General features: G+C 38.7%; 1 protein-coding gene across 1 annotated transcript in view; it reads right to left on the bottom strand.

The window, feature by feature from the left end:
* The window catches only part of cdk17 (cyclin-dependent kinase 17), a 40,788-nt gene that overhangs the window by 7,457 nt on the left and 9,503 nt on the right, over positions 1–23,828 (bottom strand). Inside the window, exons 2-8 of the mRNA XM_041977909.1 lie at positions 13,758–13,902; positions 10,237–10,401; positions 5,070–5,203; positions 2,116–2,241; positions 870–926; positions 633–747; positions 320–414 (exon numbers count right to left, since the gene is read on the bottom strand). Coding sequence (XP_041833843.1) covers positions 320–414; positions 633–747; positions 870–926; positions 2,116–2,241; positions 5,070–5,203; positions 10,237–10,401; positions 13,758–13,884 — 819 coding nt within the window. The 5' untranslated portion in view covers positions 13,885–13,902. The remainder of the gene's footprint in view (positions 1–319; positions 415–632; positions 748–869; positions 927–2,115; positions 2,242–5,069; positions 5,204–10,236; positions 10,402–13,757; positions 13,903–23,828) is intronic.

Raw genomic sequence — 23,828 nt, 5'->3', positions numbered from 1 at the left:
AGCAGAGATGACACCATCAGTGTTTTTTGTTCCACGCTTCACTCTTCTGTTACCTCATTCTGCAACAACCATCCTTTTAGTGTCTTTTGCTTATTTATTTTAAAATCCTTTTTGCTTTATACCTCTTCAGCACATTTCTTGTGTTTTTCTTGTCCTTACAAACTACTTGCTAAATGTTTGAACATTAAAAGATGATGGCTTGTTTTCTCTACATAACTGCTGCAAGAGGGTTGGAAACTAAGCTCAAGATGCCTTGTATATTACAACCTCATGTAAGTACAACATGGTTTGAGATCATAAGGAGGCGGAGAGTATTCACCAGGTACTCAAAGACGAGTGTGAGGCTTTTGTCAGTGTGGACGATGTCGTGTAACGTCACAATGTTGGCATGTTTCAGGTCCTTCAGTAACGACACTGGAGAGACACAAGAAAAAAAACATGAAAAAAAAAACAAAACATAAAATTAAATGAATGCAAAGTGGGTTTTAGAGTTGAAGCTCAGTAAATTAAATAAAACCTGATACACCTAGACAGGTAAATGATGCAGACTAAACTCCAATCTCTTATCTGCTTCAGTCAAAACAAACCTACTCAAACTTGGTGTAAAATGAGGAGGCATTATAACTGATCACCTTCTCTGATGGCCGTGCACGGAGCTCCTTCCTCGTGCTCCAGCCGGATCTCCTTCAGCGCCACCAGGTTGTCCGTTAGCTTACTGCGCCCTTTGAACACTGTGGCATACGTTCCCTACGTGCAAAATTTTGAATTAAAGGGCGAATTAAATTAACTAACAATTAAAGTTGAAGCATGAGAAATGGTTTATATTGTTATCAGTCTCGGAATCAGATGATATTTCAAAGTTTCCTAACCTCTCCCAGTTTGTCCAGCTTGATGTACGTCTCTAACTTCCCAAAACCGATTTCAGACTGAAAAGGAGACAAAAGAAGTAGTTAAAAATGGAGCATTATTTCAATGAATAATGACTTATTAGACAGGGTTAAAGACTTAATTCAACATTTATTCGAGGGCTGCATCAGTTGCCTTCTGTTTTTAATGTTTACATATCAACAGATAACAACGAATCATCTGGTCCTCACATAGAAAATCAGCTTCCTCTGTGGAAAAAAACCCAGCGCTAAACAAGCAACAGTACATAAGTTTCCAACTTTAAACTCTGAGGCTCTGACTCATTTTAATGGCACACTGTCATTTATTATCAGTGACAGGGATGAGTGTTAAAATAAACGGTGTTGCTACTATTTTCAGTAACAAGTAAAATGTTTCCATGATTACAATGCTATCATTACCAACAGTTACCATTACTGCACATTACTATACTGAAGCTGTCTTCATCTAAATGTAAGTTTAGGGGGGAAATCAACTGTATACGTAGTGATGATGTCATTGTAAGCCAAACAGAGGCAGTCATGTTATTGTAGGAAGCGAGGAAAAAGAAAAAAAAGAAAGTGACAGAATATGAGCTAAGACAAGAGTTGACATTGGACTGCCTTTTAATCGCAGGAGGGAGTTCAGATGTGAGACAGGACGCAAAGCGCATGCTGAACTACCCTTCGTTAGGGGGCGCTAAAGTGTAAAATTCTGCTTAAGCTCAGTTGTGCAGCTTTAATTGTGACTGAAAGAGTTTCCATTGTGTGACACTAAAAACCCATCTCTCTGCAGCAGCTGCTGGAAGTATCATCATGAACTGACCTCATGCCATCAGTGATCAGACAGGACAGATCCAGACAAAAGATAATGTGGGTGAAACCTACTTTTAAACAGATTTATTCTCATTTGATCCTTTAAAAAAGGAACCTGATTTTTTAAGTGTTGCAAAGTTACTGTTACACATAAATCTCCTTGTCAGCAGCAGTTGGCAACAAAGCTGCCTCATTACACTGCAGCAGTTTTATGATCTAATCTGATAGGCTAAAAGTGGAAGGTGAGCACTTGTGACTCCAGATGAATCCATCCTTTGCTCTTACTGGGCCAGTTGCCATGGAAACCAGCGCAGCGGGAGTCTGGTAATAAGACTGTGAGTGCTGTAAAAGCAATAAAAAGAACACAAACAGCCACAGCCACACCAAAAAACACCCAAAACACATGCAAACTGACCAGCGAGGCTCGACGGGAACGACGGCTAAGCGGCTGGTCGAAGGGCGGGCTGCTGAGCTGCAACTTCTCCAGGTAACCGTCGGGGATTCGGATGTCAGCAGGCAGGGACAGGCGCTTGTTGAGGTCCTAAAACACATTAAAATCAAGAAATATTTATTATTTGGCACAGCTTTTAATTTGGTCGAGCCTGTTTAAAAGAAGATTTAAAAATTAAATGAAATTTTCACCACATGCTCATCAAACTTTGATACTTTTAATTTTACTACAACACAAGCTCTTGGCTGTGAGCCACTGCTGCTGTTCTGCAATCTGCTCCCATCACAGCACATTGAGGGGAAATATTCTGCAGCATGCCTTGTGTCTATATGCAGTGTGGGACATGTTTAAGCAGCGAGCTGCAAAAGACAATGTGGGCTGCAGAGTCCACCCACACACATTCATGCGGTGTCTTAAATAACTAGTTCTCATCTCCCACGCCCACAGAGAGGCGACAGAGATCAGGTCGATCAGCATCGTCTAAGGGGTAAAAATAAGAGGTTGGCCTGGTGAAGCGTGACTGTGGCTGAGCAGTACAACTTTTATAAGCTCAAATCAGACACTGAATGTAAAAACACACACATATACCAGTGTTCACAGCTCATGCCATCAGTCTGCATTCACACCGCACAAAGGCTGTCTCTGTCAATGATTCTCCACTCAGATCTTTATGTCTGCTAATATCTATTCTAGGATCAAAGTAAAAAAGACCCAATCTGACAGCAATGAGCTTACACAGTGTAGACAGATATGGAGAAAAAAATGGCAGGGAGGATTAAAGATATAGAAAGAAGACTTCACTTGTGTTTTGTTATCCTTTAAAGTTTATTCTCCCCACAAAAATCACAACAGATTCTTTATGACTGAAGCTGTTTGTCTTGAATAGCTGCTGATCAGAGAAGAAGCCTGTGTTATAAGAAGGAACAGTTTTAATATAAAAGAACTGGATTATGCTCAACTTTGCTGTGCCCTAAAGACTGTAATTATAATCATTATAAACACAACGTGACACTGCATATTGTTCTGATCAGATTGTGAAGAGATCATCAGACAATCGTTACAGTTGCTCATCAAAAGTCACAGTAAAAACTGATCACCTCCATCTGTAGTATTTCAAATTGTGTCTTTGGCTGATGGATGTTTGATTGTAGCATAAAAGAGATGCTTGAAGACCGTGACAGTCACTGAATATTTTCCTTTAAACCTTAAATTTACGGTGTTTTCCAAAAGAAGTATAAAATAAAAAACTTTAAATTCTCCTTCAAAAACTTCAAATTGCAGGAGGTCAAATTTGACTGTCATGTGTATGTTGTATTTAGGCTCTGCACATGAACCTGTATTACCTCACTGGCTTTAAAACCATGTTTTTTGTCTTCCCTTGAGGATAGTGTACAAACAAGTAGTGGAAGATTAAAGGTTAAAGTTTGTATATATACCAAAAATCACAGAGTAAATCCTTTAAACTTCTAATTTTGAAGACATTTTTCCTCTGAGATGCACCAGCAGAAGCTTCTGATCACACAAATCAAATATAAGGTTTGTGTGTGCACGTTTTGGAAAATGTTTGAAAATCCCTCATGAATTCTTCATATGAAGTCATGTCCTAAGTTTGTTTACCTCTCTAAAACAAATATAAAACACCATATATGGCCAAACTGTACAGCAGATTATGGTAGTACTTGCTTCGACTGCCAACTCTGAGTAACAGGAAGCTACAGAAACTTTAGCAGCACTATGAACTTGCATGCATTATGTTTTTATATGTTTTGTTTTTTTTTAAACAAATGATTAGTTTTTAGATTTTTAGGAAACAGGCTTAGAAAGTGGAGTTAAAGTGGAGTGGAGCTGTCGCAGAAGTTAAATAGGTTAAGTTTTTATGTGCATAATGTGGTACCAGGTCAAGAGCTTATTACCACATCTTCAAATTCATCCATTTTTCTGAGCATAAATAAGTTCCACACTAAAAACAAAGGGAAAAATAGGTCACATGTCACTACTTATAGATGTTGTCAAGTCTGCTTTGGTCTTGTATAATCCCCTGCCAGCAGGGGGCAGGAGACCTCCAGGCTGAGACAGTTCTCCGCCCCCTCACCACCTCTGCATGTGGGGGCAGACTCACACAAAGTCAACATTTAGCATCATTTCATTATCAGGGCGGAGGTTTACCACCTTAGCTGGTTTGTATAATCACTAGTGTGCAGCAATATAACAGCAGGCTGAGTAATTAAGCGTTGCTTAGAGCAACACAGTGTTCATGCAAAAGCAGTGTGAAATTACTAAGCAGCAGGAAAAAAACTGCCACTGATAATTATGAGGTGTTTTTTCATTTATTCATTAGATTTGTTCGTTGCTGAGCTGGTGAAAGGGACTGAGTGGAGCCTGTGGGGCCATAGATACCAACTCATCTTTGACCCAGCGTGTCCCTCAGCAGCTTTCTGCTTAATAAAAAACTTGAGTTTCTTATTAGAAGGGAGTGTGGCCAAGCTTCTTCTAAAATATCCTGATTCAGTAGGTTGATAACGAGCATTTTTTATTTAATGATGGCAGAAAGGTGCAGGAAAAAATATATAAATGTATGCTTTCAGATGATAAATATGACGTAAACTGACATCAGTGTCAAGCACTCAATGTAAGACTGCCTCAAGACAATCCTTTCCCAGCAAGCCCTTGGGCTAAGACAGCAGACATGCCTCTGCTGGGCTCCTCAGGGAGTAACCCTGTTATCAATATCGTGACACCCGGACACAGAGAGCCTATTAGCGGACCAACAATCTGCCCCCAAACCTCCCTCCATGCTCAGATGAGACAGAGGAGATGAAGTAGAATGAGAGGAAGGGGGCATTGAGGGTTGGTGGAATGTAGATTACAGTGTTAGCTGATTTTGTAATTGTCTGTGCATGCGTGTCACGGGGTTTCACCTCCATGGAAATCCGCCTGTGGATCCTGTTCCTCAGACAGACGCCGGTTGGAGACTGAACCTCATCTGAGGACGTTCCTGATGCCTGATCACTCTCCCCGTCTGAGCCCATCTTCAGATTCTCATGAACGATGTCTGAAAATGGAGAAACATGCATCATTCTGGTGTAATTCATCTAATGATAAAAAATATCAGAAATTTCTCAACCTCTTAACAAAACGTCTGATTCAGACAGACAACCGGAACAACTCTCAGATCAGTGGATAAGAGAGAGTAATGAATTACCTCCAGGAAACAATGATTCAGCAATATTGTTTTTATTGAACTCATTCTAAAGATTTTCTACTGCACCTCTACTGATTTGTTACAACAGAAAGAAAGCATAAAAAAGCAGTCAAGATGAAATGACCTGAAATATCTGTAGACTTTGGATCGCTGCTTTGCCAGTTCTTCACTCAAACATGTAAAACCCAGTAATATGAAGTTTGACAGACTGTCTTCACAGAGAGCACTTTAAACCGTTTGTTGCACATTATGCAAAGTCAAAAGTAAATTTTTTGGCAACCATTAAAAAAAAGGTCTTTTAATCATTTGGATATTGAGAACTAGAGATGTAATCATTTACCTGTCACCTTTTTATCTTGGTTGATTTTCTTAGTTTGTTTTATTTAGTCTGCTTTTATTGTAACTAAGTTTTTAACTGTGATTGTCTCTTGTATGTGGGTTGTGCGGGGATTCTTTTTTTCCCTTAGAAAAAAGATCAGTTTATATTCTTTTAAATACTGTGAATTTTGTCAGTGTAGACACTGAGAAAAAAAAATCCTTTCTTCTTGTGTCTCATAAATAAAAGTTAACAAGCAAATCAAAGACTAAGGGTGCTGTTGCATTTTAAAAAGATTTTAACATTTTCTGGACACAAGGTTTGTAAAACAAGACTCCAGTTGATTCAGTTTACTCAGAGAGCCAGAAAATTATTTCAGTGGATGGCAGAAGAATAGTTCTCTTTGTCTGATAACAATTTTGGTCTAGTCCAACTGTCAATGTAGCAGAGATCGTTGTGTATTCTGGCAAAAGTGGAATATGTCAATCTATGTGTGTTTTATCTACTTCAATGAACTGTAAACAAATAGCACCTTACTTTTATAATTCCATTTTTATTTCAACACAAGTCCCCATTCTCTTTTTGGCATCTCCTGTCAGCCCCCCTGAGGCCAAAGATTAAACACTGCAGCCTGTACTGCTTCCTCCCGGGCAGTAAAACTACCACCCCTACCACAGCACAGCTGTAGCAAATGCACTTATATACAAACCACATGCCTGCCCTCTCTTCCACTCACAGAGACGTATATACAGTTAATGAGTAGCTTTGGTTGACTAGTTCTGTTATCAGTGTCAGTGCTTTCAATTGTGCAGTCTGTCATCAAAGGTGTCAACCGCGACAGAAGAGGCGCAAATCTCTGAAAAGTGTCTGTCGATTCAGATTTGAGCAAATACTTCAGGTATGACAATTCTCGTTAAAGATTATCTTGGGGGACTTTTCAGATCCTCTTGGACTCGTTCTTTTTAACGCTGTCTTTGCACAGAAAGCTGATTGAAAACTTCACTGCTACCTCTTCAGCTAAACTTTGGTTTTTGTAACAGAAAAACAACTTCAGAAAGCACCTAAAAGAAAACCAGAAAAAAAATGGATAGTATCTGGAGAAGAGGAGAGAGAAAGGAGGTTTTTGTTGAGTGAGAGGAGAAAGACATGCTGCCAAAAGAGAGGAAGAGGAAAAGAGCCAAAAACTGCCACAAGATTTCCATCTGGAGGAGGACATGGTTGATGTCTCTTCTTTACTACTCTGCAATTTTTTGCTTCCTTCTTGTTTGCCTAAAAAAAAAATACAGTTTTCTCCATTTTTTTAACTGATTGGGGTTTATTGCTGGTTCACTTCGTGTTCACCTTCTGACCATACCTGAACCCCCTGGATATAAACATGTGAGCCAGCAGGTGAGCCAACACACACAAGCTTTACAGTTTATTATTCATGGGAAATATATTTTTAAATACAAGCAAATTATTTCTTTTAAGCAAAAATACTATTATTTACATTGAAATCCCATCAAATTATAATCCATCTACCCTTTTTGTTAATTTAAAGTTTTTTTTTCCACCATAAATAGCCATTTTGACTAAGCGTGGACACAAGAAGTCAGTAAAAACAGGTCATCTGGTGCCAGGTAAATTTTCCTAGTTACTTTTTCCATTTGTGATGACAGTGAAATACCCTTTTAACACTAAAAATAGTACAGGCACACAGTTTTCTACACTCACTAAATCAATATGATTCAATCCATTTCCATTACTAGCAGTAGTGTGTTTACCCTTACAGAAATAGATTACAGTTTTCTGTGATCATTGGGCTAATTTCTTTTTTTTTTCCTAGCTAATTTAGTAAAATAAATCCCTTTTTATCTGCGTTGTTATTGTTAGTTTCAGAGCTTCCATGTGAGAAGTTTTGATCTATAAATGTGTGAGTAAATGTGTGTCTACTTTTACCAGAGTAGCCAAACAGCAGTAGCTTAACAGCAAATTGCTTCTCAGCTAACTGTGAAAAACTGTTATTTTTTTCCCTTAATATTTACCTCTTTTCTCCTTTGTCAAATACCTAAACACATTCCCTGCCAACTTGTGACCTTTTAAGTTCAGTTTACCCCAAAATGTTGGAAAAACTTAAATGAATTAGCAGCTACTTCGGAGGATCCTCTACAGTCCATGACCAAAGCAGTTTTCAGTCAGCTTTCATTTAAAGATCTTGAAAATCTGATCTTAAATTGGCATGTACATATATTACATGCCAATGTACTGTAAAGGAATGTTAACAGTTCCATAGGTAAACTATGCAAACCAACATTAGCTCAGCTCGCTAAAATTAGCTGTGGCGAAAGCATTGCCATTGAGTATATTATCATTTTTTTTCCATAGTCATAGGTAAGGTGGATGCGTCTGCAAATTGATTATAGTTTCAAGAAGGAGGGCCATCAGTCAGAAAGAACAACAGACAACTAATTTAAACCATAAAAAGGTAGAAATCTTACCATTTATTTTTCTAAATTCCAGGAAATACTTCCTGGTTTTTTTTCCAAATCACTGCCACCCTATCTTCTTCATAACCTACTTTGCTTCCAAGTTCACCTCATGAAAAACTTTTTTTGTCCCACTTTCATTCCTCGACTCATTGCTTATTGGAAGATACCCAAATTATTTCACTTCCCCATTTGCTGTCACATTTACATTTTTCTTCTAAAGAAAAATCAACTGTTTCTTTCACATATATGAACATTTCTCTTTCTCTTGTTTCCTCTTCCTTTTGTAATGTTTTTCTAGGCAGCAGCTCATATGCCCATCCTCCACTACTGCAACACATTCCTCCACTACCTGCCTTTGCTAACTCGTCTCTTCTCCAGATTATCTCATCTGTCCTACTTTCTTTCCTTTAAACCTCCCTCTGCTTTTTGCATAGCTCTCCATTATCTCCAGCAATCTTACATCTTTCCTCATCCTCCCAAAATTCTTTGAAAATATTTCTACTTTCATTCTTTTCACCCCACAGCAGTCAAAATCACAAAAGCTGATGTCTTATCTTTCTCCCAGTTTTCTTATTGACTTTACATTTCTTACATTCTTTTTCCTCAATAAGTCCTTTATTTAAGACATTGAATGCTAATCAAATTCCATCCATTTTTCCTGATCATCTTCAAACATCCTCTCCTCTTATGCCGTCATCTATTGTGCTTTTCTTTCATGGTACTTAATGATCCGCCTCTCCATTCCCCTCACACTTCCCCTCCTGTCTTTTTCTTCTTTACCATAATTAGCATCTTTGCTAATAAGCAGAGTATAGCAGCATTTTGTGCTACATTAATGTCCTACTTAACTGTCCTGATTTAAGATCCAAGACCGTCTATCTGGGACAGGGTCCACTGTGAGGCTCAATGGGTCCTCTAATGTTTCCATCCACAAAACAAGAGAAGCAATGACAGGAACTTTCTATCATTGTGTAGAACAGATGCTGGTTACAGCTGCCGTGCTGAAACAAAAATGTGTAACTGATTTTAGATTTGTGGCAACATCTCCCCAATAGGGGGATGACAATAAAAACTTCAAAAAGTTCTCATAATTTTCTGTTTCTTTAATCACATAGATAAATGCGACAGAAAATCAGCCCATCAAGACTCAGTAGCAGTAGTAGCAAACTGCTCCCCACCCCAAAAAAATCACCTACTGGTGATTAACTACATTTATTATCATTGCACACGTACACTAGGACATGAGTTAACGCTGGCATTCCTGGAGACTTTTCATGAACATTGCTTAATCGGGGCTTTCTATCATCAAGGGTTATTTTTAAAACTGTATCACTTTTGCATCAAACAGTTGTTTTATTTGTCACTTTTCTCAACTGATGATAATCAGACTGTGTTTTTCAGGCTTGTTACACATTTTTATGGTTTTTATAGCTGGTATTTTGGAAAGAAATAGCTGGTGGGATATACTGAGCAGCCACCATGTGTGCAGTGATGCTCAGCAAAATGGTATTTAGCAGACAAACTACTGAAAAAGGTAGAAGAAAAATGTTTTCTATATTTTTAGTAAATGACCGCTACAATAATGAAAACTTATCACTAGTGTTTATGCTTAATATTCTCTTTTTGTGCTTTTATTCACTAAATATTTAAAATGGAATAGAAGCTGATTCATTTCAGCACTCATAGCATTTGGTTTCTGTGTCCTGTGAACCATTTGGTCGGTCTCTGGGCTGTCCCGATCCCCCAATCTGCTGCTGCTTTGAATCATCCCATCATCTGTTTCAACCTTGGGATTAGACTGAGGGCCATGGTTCGGATGTGATGAATCAGCTAACACAGGAAACTACGTCATGTTTGACTGATTCACACATCCAGCTGTCACTTGGGTGAAAAATGGTCCAAGCTGAGGGTGAAGAGAGAAGCTGGCTCATGGGAATGACGCCCAGTCATTCTGCCGAGTGTGTGTCTGCAAGTGTGAGGATGGAAATCTTAGGATCGTAACACGTTTCCTGTCTGTTCCCAGATGCCATCTGCTATTCTACCACTCACTTCCTTCCCTTGGTTCATATGCTGTGTTTGTGAACTCATGTGCGTCTCACCCAGACGGCTGCCGTTGCGCGGCATGGCCATGAAGGACCCGAGGGTGCCGCCGATGACGCTGTGTGGCCGGCGCAGAGGTGGCTTCTTGAAGGAACCCGTGTACTGGTGCAGAAAGGAATGCATGCTGTGGGAGGTGGGGGGCCGGCCGTTCCTCATGAAGGGCTCTGAAACAACAAAATACACTCTGGTCAGGTGCACAGATCTACAGGTATAAACTTAAATGTTTCCTCTTCAAACCTCTGTGGTGCAATCCTAATTTAAAACCCTCACAGTATGACGGAGATTTAATTTAAAACGGAGCTCCAGACTCTTAAAAAAATAACAATCATCAAGTTTAATTACAGTGTAGCAGGTTAGCAATTTCCTCATCAAATTTAACTTTCAAGTGAAAAGCCCACTGAAGGCTGACGTGGGGTTCAGAATTTTCCTCAAGAAATCTCTGACATGCAAACTGGGGAAGCAAGAAATCAAACCACTAACCTTCTAAATGGCTGATAGCTGCTTTATCTCGTAGGTTAAATCCAGTCTTAACCTTTTGACTTGCCAAATGAATGTATTGTTTTTTCAATGTTATTTTTTTAAGACTTGGTATGAACCAAATGATTTCTTTTTATTATTTATGACCTGGTATTTAATACCTTAAAAATGAAGAGTCACATTATATTTGACATTATTGTGTGGTCAGGTAATCGTCTGATCAAACACAAGAGGACACAACACCTGCATCTTAATTTGTAGGACAACTCACTGAGAAATGATGTCAAACTAAAGACGATAAGCAAACATTTGTTCCTAATAAATGAATATCTGTCTGTCATAAAGTGCTTGATTGCAGAGAAATTACAAAAGTGGTTGGCATTACATGGCTTTAATAAGTTTGAAATTAATTGTAATCTGTTCATATGTAAAAATTTATTTAATTTTAATGACAATAAAACAGGGTTGGTGGTGGGATTTCATTCAGCTTCCTAACCTGTGTCCTACTGGGGGTCAACATCTTTGAGCTCCTGGACCTGCTGGATATTCTATGAGATTTGATGATAAATCTGTTAGTCAAACTGATGAATGATTTTATGAATATTATCTCACTAATTATGGATCAGAGGAACCAGGGCAAACAAATTTGCATCTCCCTTCTATTCTAAAATAAGTCATTGTATGTTTTGCAGTTTTCTGTAGCACAAACCCAAGATGGCTCTAAGCTTTGACCTCCATCGCCGCCAACTGTCTCTGGTTTCTGTGGCTCTGCCAACAGAAGCTTATCCTACAGCTGTATTTATTGTGACTCATTCTGGATAGAAAGCAACAGCCAAATGGCTGAAAAAGCAAATGTTCTGTAAAAGATGGACATGTGTCTATTCATTCTGAAAACTGTCAGTCACAAGTCCAACCATTTTTCATGTGCCCATCAATCAGGCAGCTGAGTGGAGAAGCATGGTGCTGGGATGACAAACCAGACAGAAAATGATATAACAAAGAAGAGTCAAGGAAAATGTGTCCTCAGTGTGTGTGTGTGTGAAGTTTTTGTTCCCTGTCTTCTGAGCTGAGTTCTGTGTGCATATGGATTAGCTGTATTGAGGGTTTTATTAATTAAATTTTGAGATGAAGATCTATTTTCTCCTCACAATAAGGTTAAGATTTCATTAAGTTTAGGATCAGTCAAACAGGGCTACAGTTCATCTCAATGAAATGAATGTAGGTGAATGTAACGTCCTCAGAAATCATGGATACACTACTGTGTGTGTTCAAGTAGCTCCTCCGCTCTGCTTCTGTTACATAACCTGATGCAAAGCGACTCAGCGGAGGTCCACTACAGCTGCTAGTGACACACACAGAGAACTATCTTTCTCTGTGCATCAGCTTCACTGCTTTATAATTTAAATACCCACGAGAGCTGTCAGGACATAGAAAGCTCAGCAAAGAGTTTTAAGTGCTGGCTGAGGAACATGTACAAAAAAACCACAAAAAAACAATCCGACCAGTGGTGGTTCCTGATACTGATTGACTAAAGACATTTAATTGCTCAATTTAGCTAAAAACGTCTTCACTTTAAGGTATTTTGACTGATTTTGATCAGGTTGTTTTAAAAGCTGTTTTGACAGATATTGCCGTAGTAAAAATATTTCCTATTGTGTTAACTCAACTTAAAAACACACATATTAGTTTCTACTAGGAGTGCAAATATATACTGAAATTGGAGGCTAGTTTTAATATTTAAGATTTAATAATACACAGACAGTTGGATTGATTTAAATGTTCTATAAGAAAGCCAAAGCTCTATTTCTGCAATGAGAAGTCAGGAAAGTGTTGCTCCATATCCTGAACAGAATCGGTGCAAGTTTTCCACGTGAACATGCAAGTAAAGCATAAGAAGTATAAATGTCATGCAGCCAGCTCACATGCTTGATGTGTCTTCCGATCGAGCAGCGGAAGCTGTGTATAATCCCACCATCATTAAGGGACAATCAAAACAGCATGTCTGGTTATGCTGACAGGGTTTACAATGAACTCTTAAATCTAAAGTCTGGAAAAAATGTACTTTTTATTAGAACTCAGCTTACAAGTACCAACACACACAAAAGTTAGATACTGTAGCCTTTTTCCCAACAAGTTATTATTGAGGACGCTAGCTCCATTTATAGAGAGACACATGAAGGTATCTGAATTCCCCAATTTTCAGCATAAAAAGCTCCAACTGGTGACCAGCTAATCAGTCATTCACCCCTCATATTTATAACTTATTTTATGGGTCAATGAATGCATCCTGCTTAAAGCAGAGAACATTTGTCATTAATGTTTAAGTGACTGTTCTACATCTACATTTGTTGACACAATTTTGCAATTTTTTTTTATTGTTTGAATCAAGGTACATTTTTTTTTTTGTCCTAAGGTGCAAATGAAGCACTTAATAAGTACACTTGCCTGTTTAAAGATTAAAATTTTTAATAAAGTAAAAATGTATTAATAAATGGAGTAACACAATATGATTAAATAAAATCATTTTTAAAAGGTAAAAGAGTAGAAAGAAAAAAAAAACTAACTGCAAAAGTTAGTGTGTAAACTCTGACCCAAGCTGAGCCCAACTATAGACTTTTCTGCTTTTTTAAAGATGTTTTAAACCTAATCTTAAGTAGAGATGGCGTATAATAATATGAACAAAACAACAAAAACAACCTAAATATCTAAAATGTGGCACTCAAAAGAGGTATACTGTAATTCTTCTGTTTTATCTAGAAAAAATATATCAATCCAGGAGTACTTTAATCAGAAATCTGAATCGGTGCAAATAAATTGCAAATGCAATCTAATTCTAATAATTGCTCTTCATTTCACCTGTTTTTCATTTAACTGCAGCACTTTTAAAATGACTCCCGCCTGATATTTTTATATTAATTGAAGAGGTTACTGGTGTAACAACATTTTACAGAAAATGAGGTTCAAATGAGCGGCTGGTTTTACACTAATTTCCTAATTAACTGGATGTTTGATTTCGATTTTATACAGTATGTTGGTCCATTACCGTTGTCCTTGGTGCCACCGTCTTCAATGGTCATCTGCTCGGCCAGTTCAGAGAGAGACTCATCGATGGTCTGGCTGGGGCGGAGTGTTAACGAAAGACGCTTCTTTATCCTCTTCATTTTTTCCATAGCAGAGCAGAGTTCAGCCTGTGAGACACAGAAAAAAAAGCACAGTTAACTTAGATTCAGGGATAATGGACCAATAAACAGGTTCATGAATGCAACACTGTTGTGTTTTCATGTTGTGTGTTTGGACACATAGCGTGGGAGATTACACGAGAATCCCAAAATATCTCGGTTCATGAATAACGCAAAGCTGCTTTTAATCCAATATTCATTCACTCTGCAAATGCTTGGACAGTACATGAATAAACCATGAACAAAGCATGAATTAAGGATGAGTATCAGAGGCTTGAACACAGCTGTTTTTCACTTACACACACATTCACACGTTTAAGAGGGGAAATTAACGAGCTCTAATTGAAAGAGGAGAGAGTCAAATCAGCTCAAAGACTAACACACATACACAGTCTGAAAGCACATGCCAGTGTTGCTGAAGTAGAGTGTGTTTGTGTTGACGTAGCACTCGTCCAGGTCACAGGAAACACCTTGCTCAATCTGCCTCAAGCCAGTCTTTGCTCATTGTGTCAAACCATGTGTGAAGTGTGTGTGTGTCTGTGAGGAAGGGGCATGTAGGAAATGCAGTGAGGAAGCAGAAGCAGCAGAATGCCCCGCCCATCCCGCCTGACCCTCAACACAAAACAAGTCGACCCCTGCTGTCACCATCCTTCTCCAGGCTCTGTCAAGGTTGTTGGCTCCTCTCTGACTCGTGAGACACCATCTGCCAGTCTGCTCACACACACACACACACACACACACACACACACACACACACACACACACACACACACACACACACACAAAAAGCACTCCTTCAACTATTTGTCATTTGTGACGCTGCAAGTTGAGAATTATTTCATCAATCAGTGCCACAAGCTCACACCAACACACAGCTGAAATCTGTTTGTCACATTCTGCACACTATTGCAGACTTTTAAAGGAAACAACAGAAGCTTGTAGGTTTGTGTATTTATGTGAGGACATGACCTGAATTTCCTTAGTTGGCTGCAGTGGCTCTAATTAAAGCCAAACCACCGGCTGGAAGAAGAAGACTGACATAACACAACAAAATGTCAGACCAAACTGGTGGTCAGGCTGCAGTGAGAGATGTAGACCTCTGGTTCTGGACCAAGAAAACGAATGTGCAGGATAAAAAAAAAAAAAAAAAAAAAAGAACATACAGAACTTTTAGAAGAGATCTAATCAGTCACTGCGCACCTGCAAATCTGGTTGCTCTACAAATGCACAATTACTTAAAACTAGAATCAGATATCACAACAAACATGTGAGGAATCAGTGTAGCAGCACTCTGCACACAGAGAGGACATCATGGGACAGATCAGAGTACTGTGTTTAGGAGGATATTATGCAGTATTATAAATATATTTTTTTGCTCTGTGACACACTCTCTGCTCTACTTACTACGGTAACTGAAAAATATTACAGTACATATGAGGGAGTATATCATATCTCACTCAATGGAGAGTTGTTCAGAACAAATGCAAAGTGAACTGCATACAGTTATAAAGATATGTAAATATTTCATGTTAACTGATGCAAGAGGAGGCTAATATGTGTCCAAGTGAGTTATTTATCTGTAAACCTAAGTGAAAAATCCACATGGTTCTTTTTAACGACAGTCTATGAGCACTGAGATTCTCCCTCTGTCACAAGATTAATGAATCTGCAAGACGTACGGGTAATTTTTGAAAAATGCATCTGTTACTTGGTTTTAGTTGCACTTTACCTGCGACAAAGTGTAAAACAAACCAGTAGCCCAGTTCGGATGAGTAAGGTAAGGCAAGGCCAAACAATTGCTTAGCATTTTTAGTCTTAACACACCATTGGGTGAGGTATATGTTCCCTCTCACACTATCTCCTTCAAGGTTTATTAAAGTGCAATTTGTGTCAAAATTTAAGTTAAGAATAGCCACTAATCTCATAAGAAGCGCCAAAAATAGGGGGGGAAGTGGCAATTCACTTTGGAAAAGATTGAGTTTGGTTTGTCATTGCAAAGTACAAGTCACCAGCACAAACATTGCAGCTCCACATGGTGATACTTTAATTTTAAGTAGTATTTTGCTCCTGTTTAGTGATGCACGTATGCATACAAAACAAAACAAAACAAAAAAAAAGAAATCTTAAAGTATATAACCCATCTAACAAAATGAATGCATTGGACCACCCGTTAACCTGCATGTGATAAGGCCACTACTTAGGAGGAAGTGCGTCATGCTGACCGTTGTGGTGCTATCAGCATGCAGATCAGATGACACCACACACGCCTACTCACGAAAAGCGATCGAGAAGTACAACAACAGGGTAAAAAGTACAGAAAACTGCACCAAACAAGACCAAAAATTCAGCTCATAAAAATGGCAGTGCATAAATAAAATGACTGCATTGGAAAACACTCTCACAAACACATTCTCTCCCTCGTGCACACACACTCACAGTCTATGAGATAAGCGCTCTTTGTCTCCCAAACAGAGAAGTGTAACAGAGCCGGGTTTTATCTCTGCTGCAAACCAAAACAAAGGGCCTGGTGTGACGTTTGTGTGTGTATGTGCATGTGTGTTGAAAGTACGGCATCTGGCAGATATGAATGATGTGCATCTGAGGGGGGATTTTAACTTAGAAAGCAGCATAAGCAATCTGCCAACGACAGAGACACCGAGGGACAACCAAGCCCCTCAGCTCACTTTCTCTCCTTTTCATCAACAGCATCGCCAGATATTCAACACACACACTCATTTTGACCCACATTCCCGACAACCCCCAATCCTCTGGATGCATCCCAAGTACATCCAGGGTAGTCTGTAGAAGGGACTTCAAAGGACAAGAAAGTGGGAGGAGGGTGCAGGGGACAAGACCTAATTACTGAGCTAATTATTACACATATACTTTGCACTCTTTCGACCTCCATTCTGGGTCTTCTGTAGAACAGTTTTTTTTATTTTTTTTGTGGTTTTCCCCTTCTTTCCCCTCCCCAACTCAAAAAATCAGAGTGAGGTAATGAAACGGAAAATGTGGCTATATTTTTTGATCTTGGAAATGTGGGTGAAAGTGTGAACATGAGGAGGAGGAAGAGTAGGAGATACAAGAAGAACTGGGAGAGGAGGAATACAGGAGAAAATGTGAGTTTATTCCAGAGAGCCATAATGGAGTCTTTGTGTTTGGTTAAGAGCCATGAAATCACCAGAATGAGAGCAAGTATGTACAGTGCTGCTCCTGCAAGAGAGAGAGAGAGAGCGAGAGAGCGAGAGAGAGAGCGAGAGAGAGAGCGAGCCTCATGGAGGACGTGGAGGTCCAAGTCTTCATTAGGTTTGCTTTCAGTAGCTACATTTAGTGTTTTTGACAAATCAGAAAATTGAAAGTTTGCAGGTGACCAATCAAGAGTATGCGTTTCCAAAATCATGGGGGTCATCAAGCTGGGGCGTCCTTTAATTACACAATTTTAATTTACCTACATACCTACACGTTTAGCTGTGTTGCTCATTCCATAGAATCATGATGATTACAAGTTATACCTGTAAAGGTGACTAATGAGATGTATAATACTAACTGGTAGTATTAAAGGGGAGAAATAAATCACCAAATACAAATTTCCTTACTTTTTTATTTTACCTTTGAGGAATCAGACTTTCATGTAATCTTTTAAAAGTACAATGTGTAAGAATTACTGACATTTAGTGATAAAGATGGGCATAGAAATGACTTAAAATGGAGATCACAGTCGTGCTTGCCACGAATGACGGTCGTTAGCGGCCAAAGTTTTTCTAGATATAAAGATATAGAAATAATGTTGTAGATATAAATAGCTTATTCTAAGAAAATAAAGTTATTTTAGTTAAGTGATTACTTTCCAATAGAAACAGTTTCCAATGATACATTAAATTTTGTTACTGACCTTTGATTTTGTTACAAGCTGCAGCTTTATGTGCTCTTGAGTTTGTATAATAGAAAACTTGACAAAGAGCCTATTTTAAATAGTAATTTAGGTTGCAAAAACCTGTTGCAAAGATCCTCAATTTGCATCTTTAGAGCAAAAATAATAAAGAGAGCCAAATTTAACAGACATAAAATAGTAAGTTTGCACCAACTGAATGAGCTGAAAACTTGGCATATCTCAACATGGTGTGCTGATGCCGAAACACTAATACCACGCTGAAGAGTGCTTCACATGTTTAATATAAATTATGCCTTGAACTTTGCGAGCACTATAGAAGTTTATAGAGTTGACAGAACACAGGTGGAGCTGAAGGGGAGATTGACCCGTTGCTCGCAACACCGTCTCCTCCAAAGAAAAACAACTGTTAACAGTGTTAAAAACATTGCTCAAAATAGACACTCATATGAGAATCACAACCAGTTTAAAATAGATAGAATCATCTCTAATGTTTTTGGAGAGCAGACATGAGGGAGCCAAAACCGACCAGAGCCTGCAGGAAAAAAAAGATGCTCACATGTCGAAGAGATCCATTTATCAACACATGAGGTTTATTTGTGACTTCATCTCTTAACGGATTGCTGAACTAACTAGCACTTTCTGGTTTGTGTGGCTGATCAGTCATGCCATCAATTTTCTGCATCTACTCTTTCCCCATTTCTATAACATAATTATGCGTTTAAAACTTATAACTGTGTTATAGCTCATGCTTGCTATTAGCAGAAGTGGAAAATGACCATTAAACCTAAAACAGAGCTGCAACCTTAAATCTTAAAGATCTTTTTTAATCCAGCTGAACCCTATTTTGTACCAAAAACACTAAAGGATACGCTTTATACTGACTTCAGATCAGTACGTTAGTGACAACTACTGAGATTCTGCAAGATTATTGTGTGTAATATCACAATATTAATTTAAATCTGGATGTTTTTCAAAGTCTGGCATGCTATTTTAAATTTTAGAAGAAGACTGATTTCTTTTTAATAAATTAACATAATACATATTTTTAAACATAACTTTTACTACTGTCAACTACTTAACAACTTCCAAACCGCAGTAAATTACGGGACCTTCACTCACTCTCATTTAACATCTCAAAAAAGGCTGCTCCAGGTTTTTTTTTGTTCAAATGAAATCCAAGTGAAAATTAACTCCAGCACATCCCACATTATCTTATAAAAAATAAAAAAACAGAGGAGGCTGGGGCATTTTTTGTTGTTGTTTTTTGGTGTTGCTCTCTGTTGCTAGTTCATGCTTTCTGGTCTCACGTTATCAGACCAATATGTAAGACAGTTTGTTTTGGTGAAAATTAGGCTGCAGCTCATGTACTAAAGCCCTGTTTCCAACAACAAGTCTGGGTTGGTACATGATGGGTCAGTACATTTTTGTGTGTGTGTGTGTTTCCACAGGCAAAAACTGGGAAGGGAGCCAGAAAATCAGATCAGACCCATCCTACTTTTGTGGGACCCTTCTGTTGAGGTCCCAAGCTTACCAATCCAACCCTAAAGGTTGGATCTTGACACTCGAGATGGATGTCTGCCATCTTATCCTTTATTTTTGTGTCACAGTCTCCTTCATTATAATTTAAGGAAGGCATCACACTGCTGACATCAAGCTATTATGTAGCTGGCGTATCGTCTATTTATCTGATACACTGGCTAACGGAAAAGGGTACAGCTGTCTTTAGAAACACATTATGATCCCATAACAAAAGCAATGACTAGATCTAAATTTTCTACCCTCATCCTCCTACCTTGAGCTTCAACTAATATCTCATTCCTTCCCCTGCCCCAGATCTTAACTGATCACTTTCTCTGCATCAGATTCACAGTGTTTGTCTTATTTGTAAATTGTGTAATATTATGTCAATCCTATCTCAACTAAATGGCAAAATGACCAATTCCTCCCACTCTCACAGCATGCTCGCTGCCTACAATGACTAAAAATCAGTTCTTAAGAAAGAACAATGATAAAAAAAAATATATATATATATAATCACAGGAGTTTAACTTAAAAAGAACAGCTCAGCAAAAACACTTAAAGGTGAAATCTGACCTCACACAGGTGCTCGATGAAAATGTTTCCTCTACAAGTGTTTGGTGTCAGAAAGGGAGTTAAGAATAATGCTGCCATCCCCTCAGGTTCACTTCCATTAGAGATCACAGCAGCACCCACACACACCATGGAGTTTCCCTTATATAGCTGGTATATGTTAAAATCAAAGCACCACTGTCTGTGCTATATGATGTACAAACACAAAGACTTCAAACGGACAATAAAAGGGTGTCACCTTCCAAAAGCCCAGCAGCTGGATGAATTCAAGCATCTGATTTCACTGACAACCTCAACTGTGAAACCTGGTTAAATAAACTATTTCTGAACAGTTTTGCACAGAATGTAGGTTCTTTTATTTATTTTTTTCCAACTAAGTACTGTATATGACATTTCACCAATTACCCTCCCCAAAAAAAGCTTTTCAACCCACTCAGAAAGAAGAAAAAATTTAAAAGTAAGAGCTAAAGGATTCTGATCAGCAAGCCTGGCATCACTGGAGATCTATCAGCACCGTCATCAGCCTTTAAGCAACCATTTTTGCTGAACCCCACCAAGTACAGTCACAAGTATGTGTTTGTGTGCCCTGTAGGAACATGCACAAACAGAGCATCAGTGCTGCTGCCCAGTACAGTGGGCGCTTTCCACTGAAAGATCCTTTGTTTTGTTTGAGAGAAAACCAAACAAGGAGCTTCAGCATGACTGACCCACAGGGCTGAGCTGAAATGACCCACTATGTGTGCATTTGGAGGCCCACAAAAGCCTGCAATGTTAATATTAATAGGAAATGACCAAGGAGACAAAGAGTGAAAACATGTCTTAGGGTGATAAAGAAGCAGAGGAGAGGAATAGAGATATGAGTTTGCAAAAAAAGAGATCTGAAGAGAGCTAAACTTAAGTTGATGATTAACACCAGAATCCCCCACGTGTCAGTTTATCTTATCTTAAATTATTCTAGCATTTTTACTACTTTTAATGTATTGGTTGTCTTGCTTCTGTTTGGATTTTTATGATCTGTGCCTCACTACTAATCATGTGGATAATAATGCTGTTCCTTCATCTTGAAGTTTGAATCTTGACTTGACATTTCTAAACAAACACCTCAATGTACGATGTTAATCTCAGGTGTCTTTAAGAGGGCTGTGTTCCTGTGCTTGTACATTAGGGCTGCAACGATTAGTCGATGTTGTCAATAGCCATTGACTATTGTCGGCAAAAAAAAAAAAAAATACACTACCGTTCAAAAGTTTGGGGTCACTTTGCCATGGGATTCAATAGGGAAGTGACCCCAAACTTTTGAACGGTAGTGTAAATAAAAACTACAGAGTGAGACATCGTCTTCTAATCCTACCTCTGCTGAGAGTTGCACAATGCACATGCACTAAGAGGGGGACAAAAAATACAGAGTGAGACATTGTCTTCTTTTTTTTTTATCTCTGCTGAGAGTTGCACATGCGTACTAAAGTCCGCCAGGGGAATAATATGGTGTCGGACTAGGTAGCAAAACGGCAGCAGAGAATGTCAAAAATCTGGGATAACTTTACGTTAAACTTAAAAAATAACTTAAATAAATGTGAGATTTGTGAAGCGGACCTTGTGTACCACGGAAGTACGTCTGCAATGCTCGAACATTTAAAGAGGAGGCATGTGGGACTTACTTAACAATCACATGCAAGATTTCAAAGCTGAAAGTGAAATAAGATCCATTTATAATAATCATGAGATACATAATCTGATTGGTCGACTAGTCGTTTTAATAGTCGGTGACTAATCAACTATCAGAATAGTCATTAGTTGCAGCCCTATTGTACAAGCTGGTTCACTATAAAACATGCACAAAAGTAGAAATTCTAACTGGAACTGTGGCTCTCATTAGTACACTTTTGTGTCCTAATTTGGGACAAAGTGTTTATGCACATGATGATGTTGTCAATACATATTCCATACATTGTTCTGCAAGAGAAAATGAGTGAGAAAGAATATATTAAGTTGTTACTTATGTGCTGATGTGTAGTTTAATACAACTGTCAATATGCATTAATGTAGCAAAAAGTCCACACGAATTGGTGTACTCACACACACATTGAGAGTATTATCAAATTCTAAATTGATATCAAGTTTAGATCAATCATAGACAATATTATTATGATATTTTTTTACTAGAGCCTCTCCCAGAGGCTGCACTTGGCCTGCAAGAGAGTGTGAGAAGCTGGACATCCAACAGAAAGCTCAGATTAACGCTGCTGCCCATTCACACAGAAAGGATCTAATACAGGAGTTGGGGAGTGTGATTAGAATAACCGCAGGATGCCTTCCTGTGGAGGCCCTTCATACAGATCCAAATGTGGCCCTCAGGTAGACCCAGAACAGGAGAGCTTTTATGCCCCACCTGGCACTGGCATTCTCCTACAAGGGCTTGAGGATAGCTGCGTCATGGCTACCTCACTCAGCAACTTCAAAGATGTAAGACGAAAAATATAGTAGCAAAGATTACCTGTCCTGGGAATGTGAATGAGCACAGTTTGCTCATATACAGTTAAACCTGGTTATTTTAGTATCATATGATGTCTCAGCAGGTTTATGCTGCTGGTTCTTTATGCTACATATCAAAACATCACATGCTAAGCTGTTACCATGGAGCAGTACATAACAATCTACCAAGCACTGCAATAAACAAAAAGATGAAACAAAAAGAAGACAGAGTAAGAGGAAGAACTCAGATAATGAGGTTTAAAGGAGGGAGATGACAGGAATGAAGATGAAGATGAAAATGAGGAAGCATGGCATGCTGGAGAGAAGACATTTTTATGTAAGATGTCTGCAGGATCTCACGTACACACAAACAAATGTAAACACAACACATGGTGCACCATTACCCCGTCGCTCTGCTGCCACATGACCAAAAAACACAGAGCCCGCAGGCCACCAACCATACAGAGAACTCAGCTGACACACACACACACACACACAGAGGGAGGAGAGAGAGACAGAGAGAGCGAGACAGACAAGATTTAACTCAAAGCCCAGACACTCCAGAGTCATCTGGTTGCAACAAGAGGGTGAGGCTTGAAAGAGACCAACATAATATATATATATATATATATATATATATATATATATATATATATATATGTATATGTGTGTGTGTGTGTGTATGCACCTGTGTTTGTGTAAGGGCCAAGCTTGAGGTCAGATAGAAGGCAACACACTTTATACATCCTCCAATTACAAAACAGAGATTGCGTGCAGGATAGCTGATCCTCTTATCAGTTCTTCACACCGACACAAACACACACAGTCAGACACACACTAGGAGGCAGAGTAGGCTGATCTAGTGCAATCTAAGCAACGGTATGTCATGCACTAATACATGTATGCATGTTTTGTCTATGTAATCCTGACTGGGAGCAAACACACAGGAAGCAGAGACGAGACAAAAAACAACACCAGAGTTAAAAACAAAAACATTTGAAGAGAAGTCCTGTGTCTCTGTAAAGTTGCATCAATCCAAATATTCAAATTAAAAGAGGAAATGAAAATATATCATGCCATTAAAAAGAGAATTATGGCTCAATTCTGCACCTTCGTCTCATCTCAGAACAGGAAGTTAGGATCTTTCAACTCACTGCTCTGATTTTATAACCCGCACTTTCCCTGTTGTGGTTCACTCTGTCTCATCTCAATAGAGCTGTTTGTTCCAGCAACAGGCAGTTTGCAGGTAGTACCTATATGGTGAACATAACTGAGGGCAATAATAGCACAAAAGAGTGAATATGACAGGACAAGTTTATGGTTTGCCTCATAAAAAGCTATAAAATAACAAATAAGGCTGATGTTGATCAGTCATCAGCGCTATGGTTGAGCGTTTCAAGGACAATCCATATGTTCAACATACAATATTGGGAGGGATCAATCATGACCACTCAAAAAGACAGTGCCATTGGGCACAAGC

The sequence above is a fragment of the Melanotaenia boesemani genome, chromosome 23 (assembly GCF_017639745.1).
Source record: "Melanotaenia boesemani isolate fMelBoe1 chromosome 23, fMelBoe1.pri, whole genome shotgun sequence".
Classification (NCBI taxonomy): domain Eukaryota; kingdom Metazoa; phylum Chordata; class Actinopteri; order Atheriniformes; family Melanotaeniidae; genus Melanotaenia; species Melanotaenia boesemani.
This window is presented reverse-complemented; position numbering and strand designations above follow the sequence as displayed.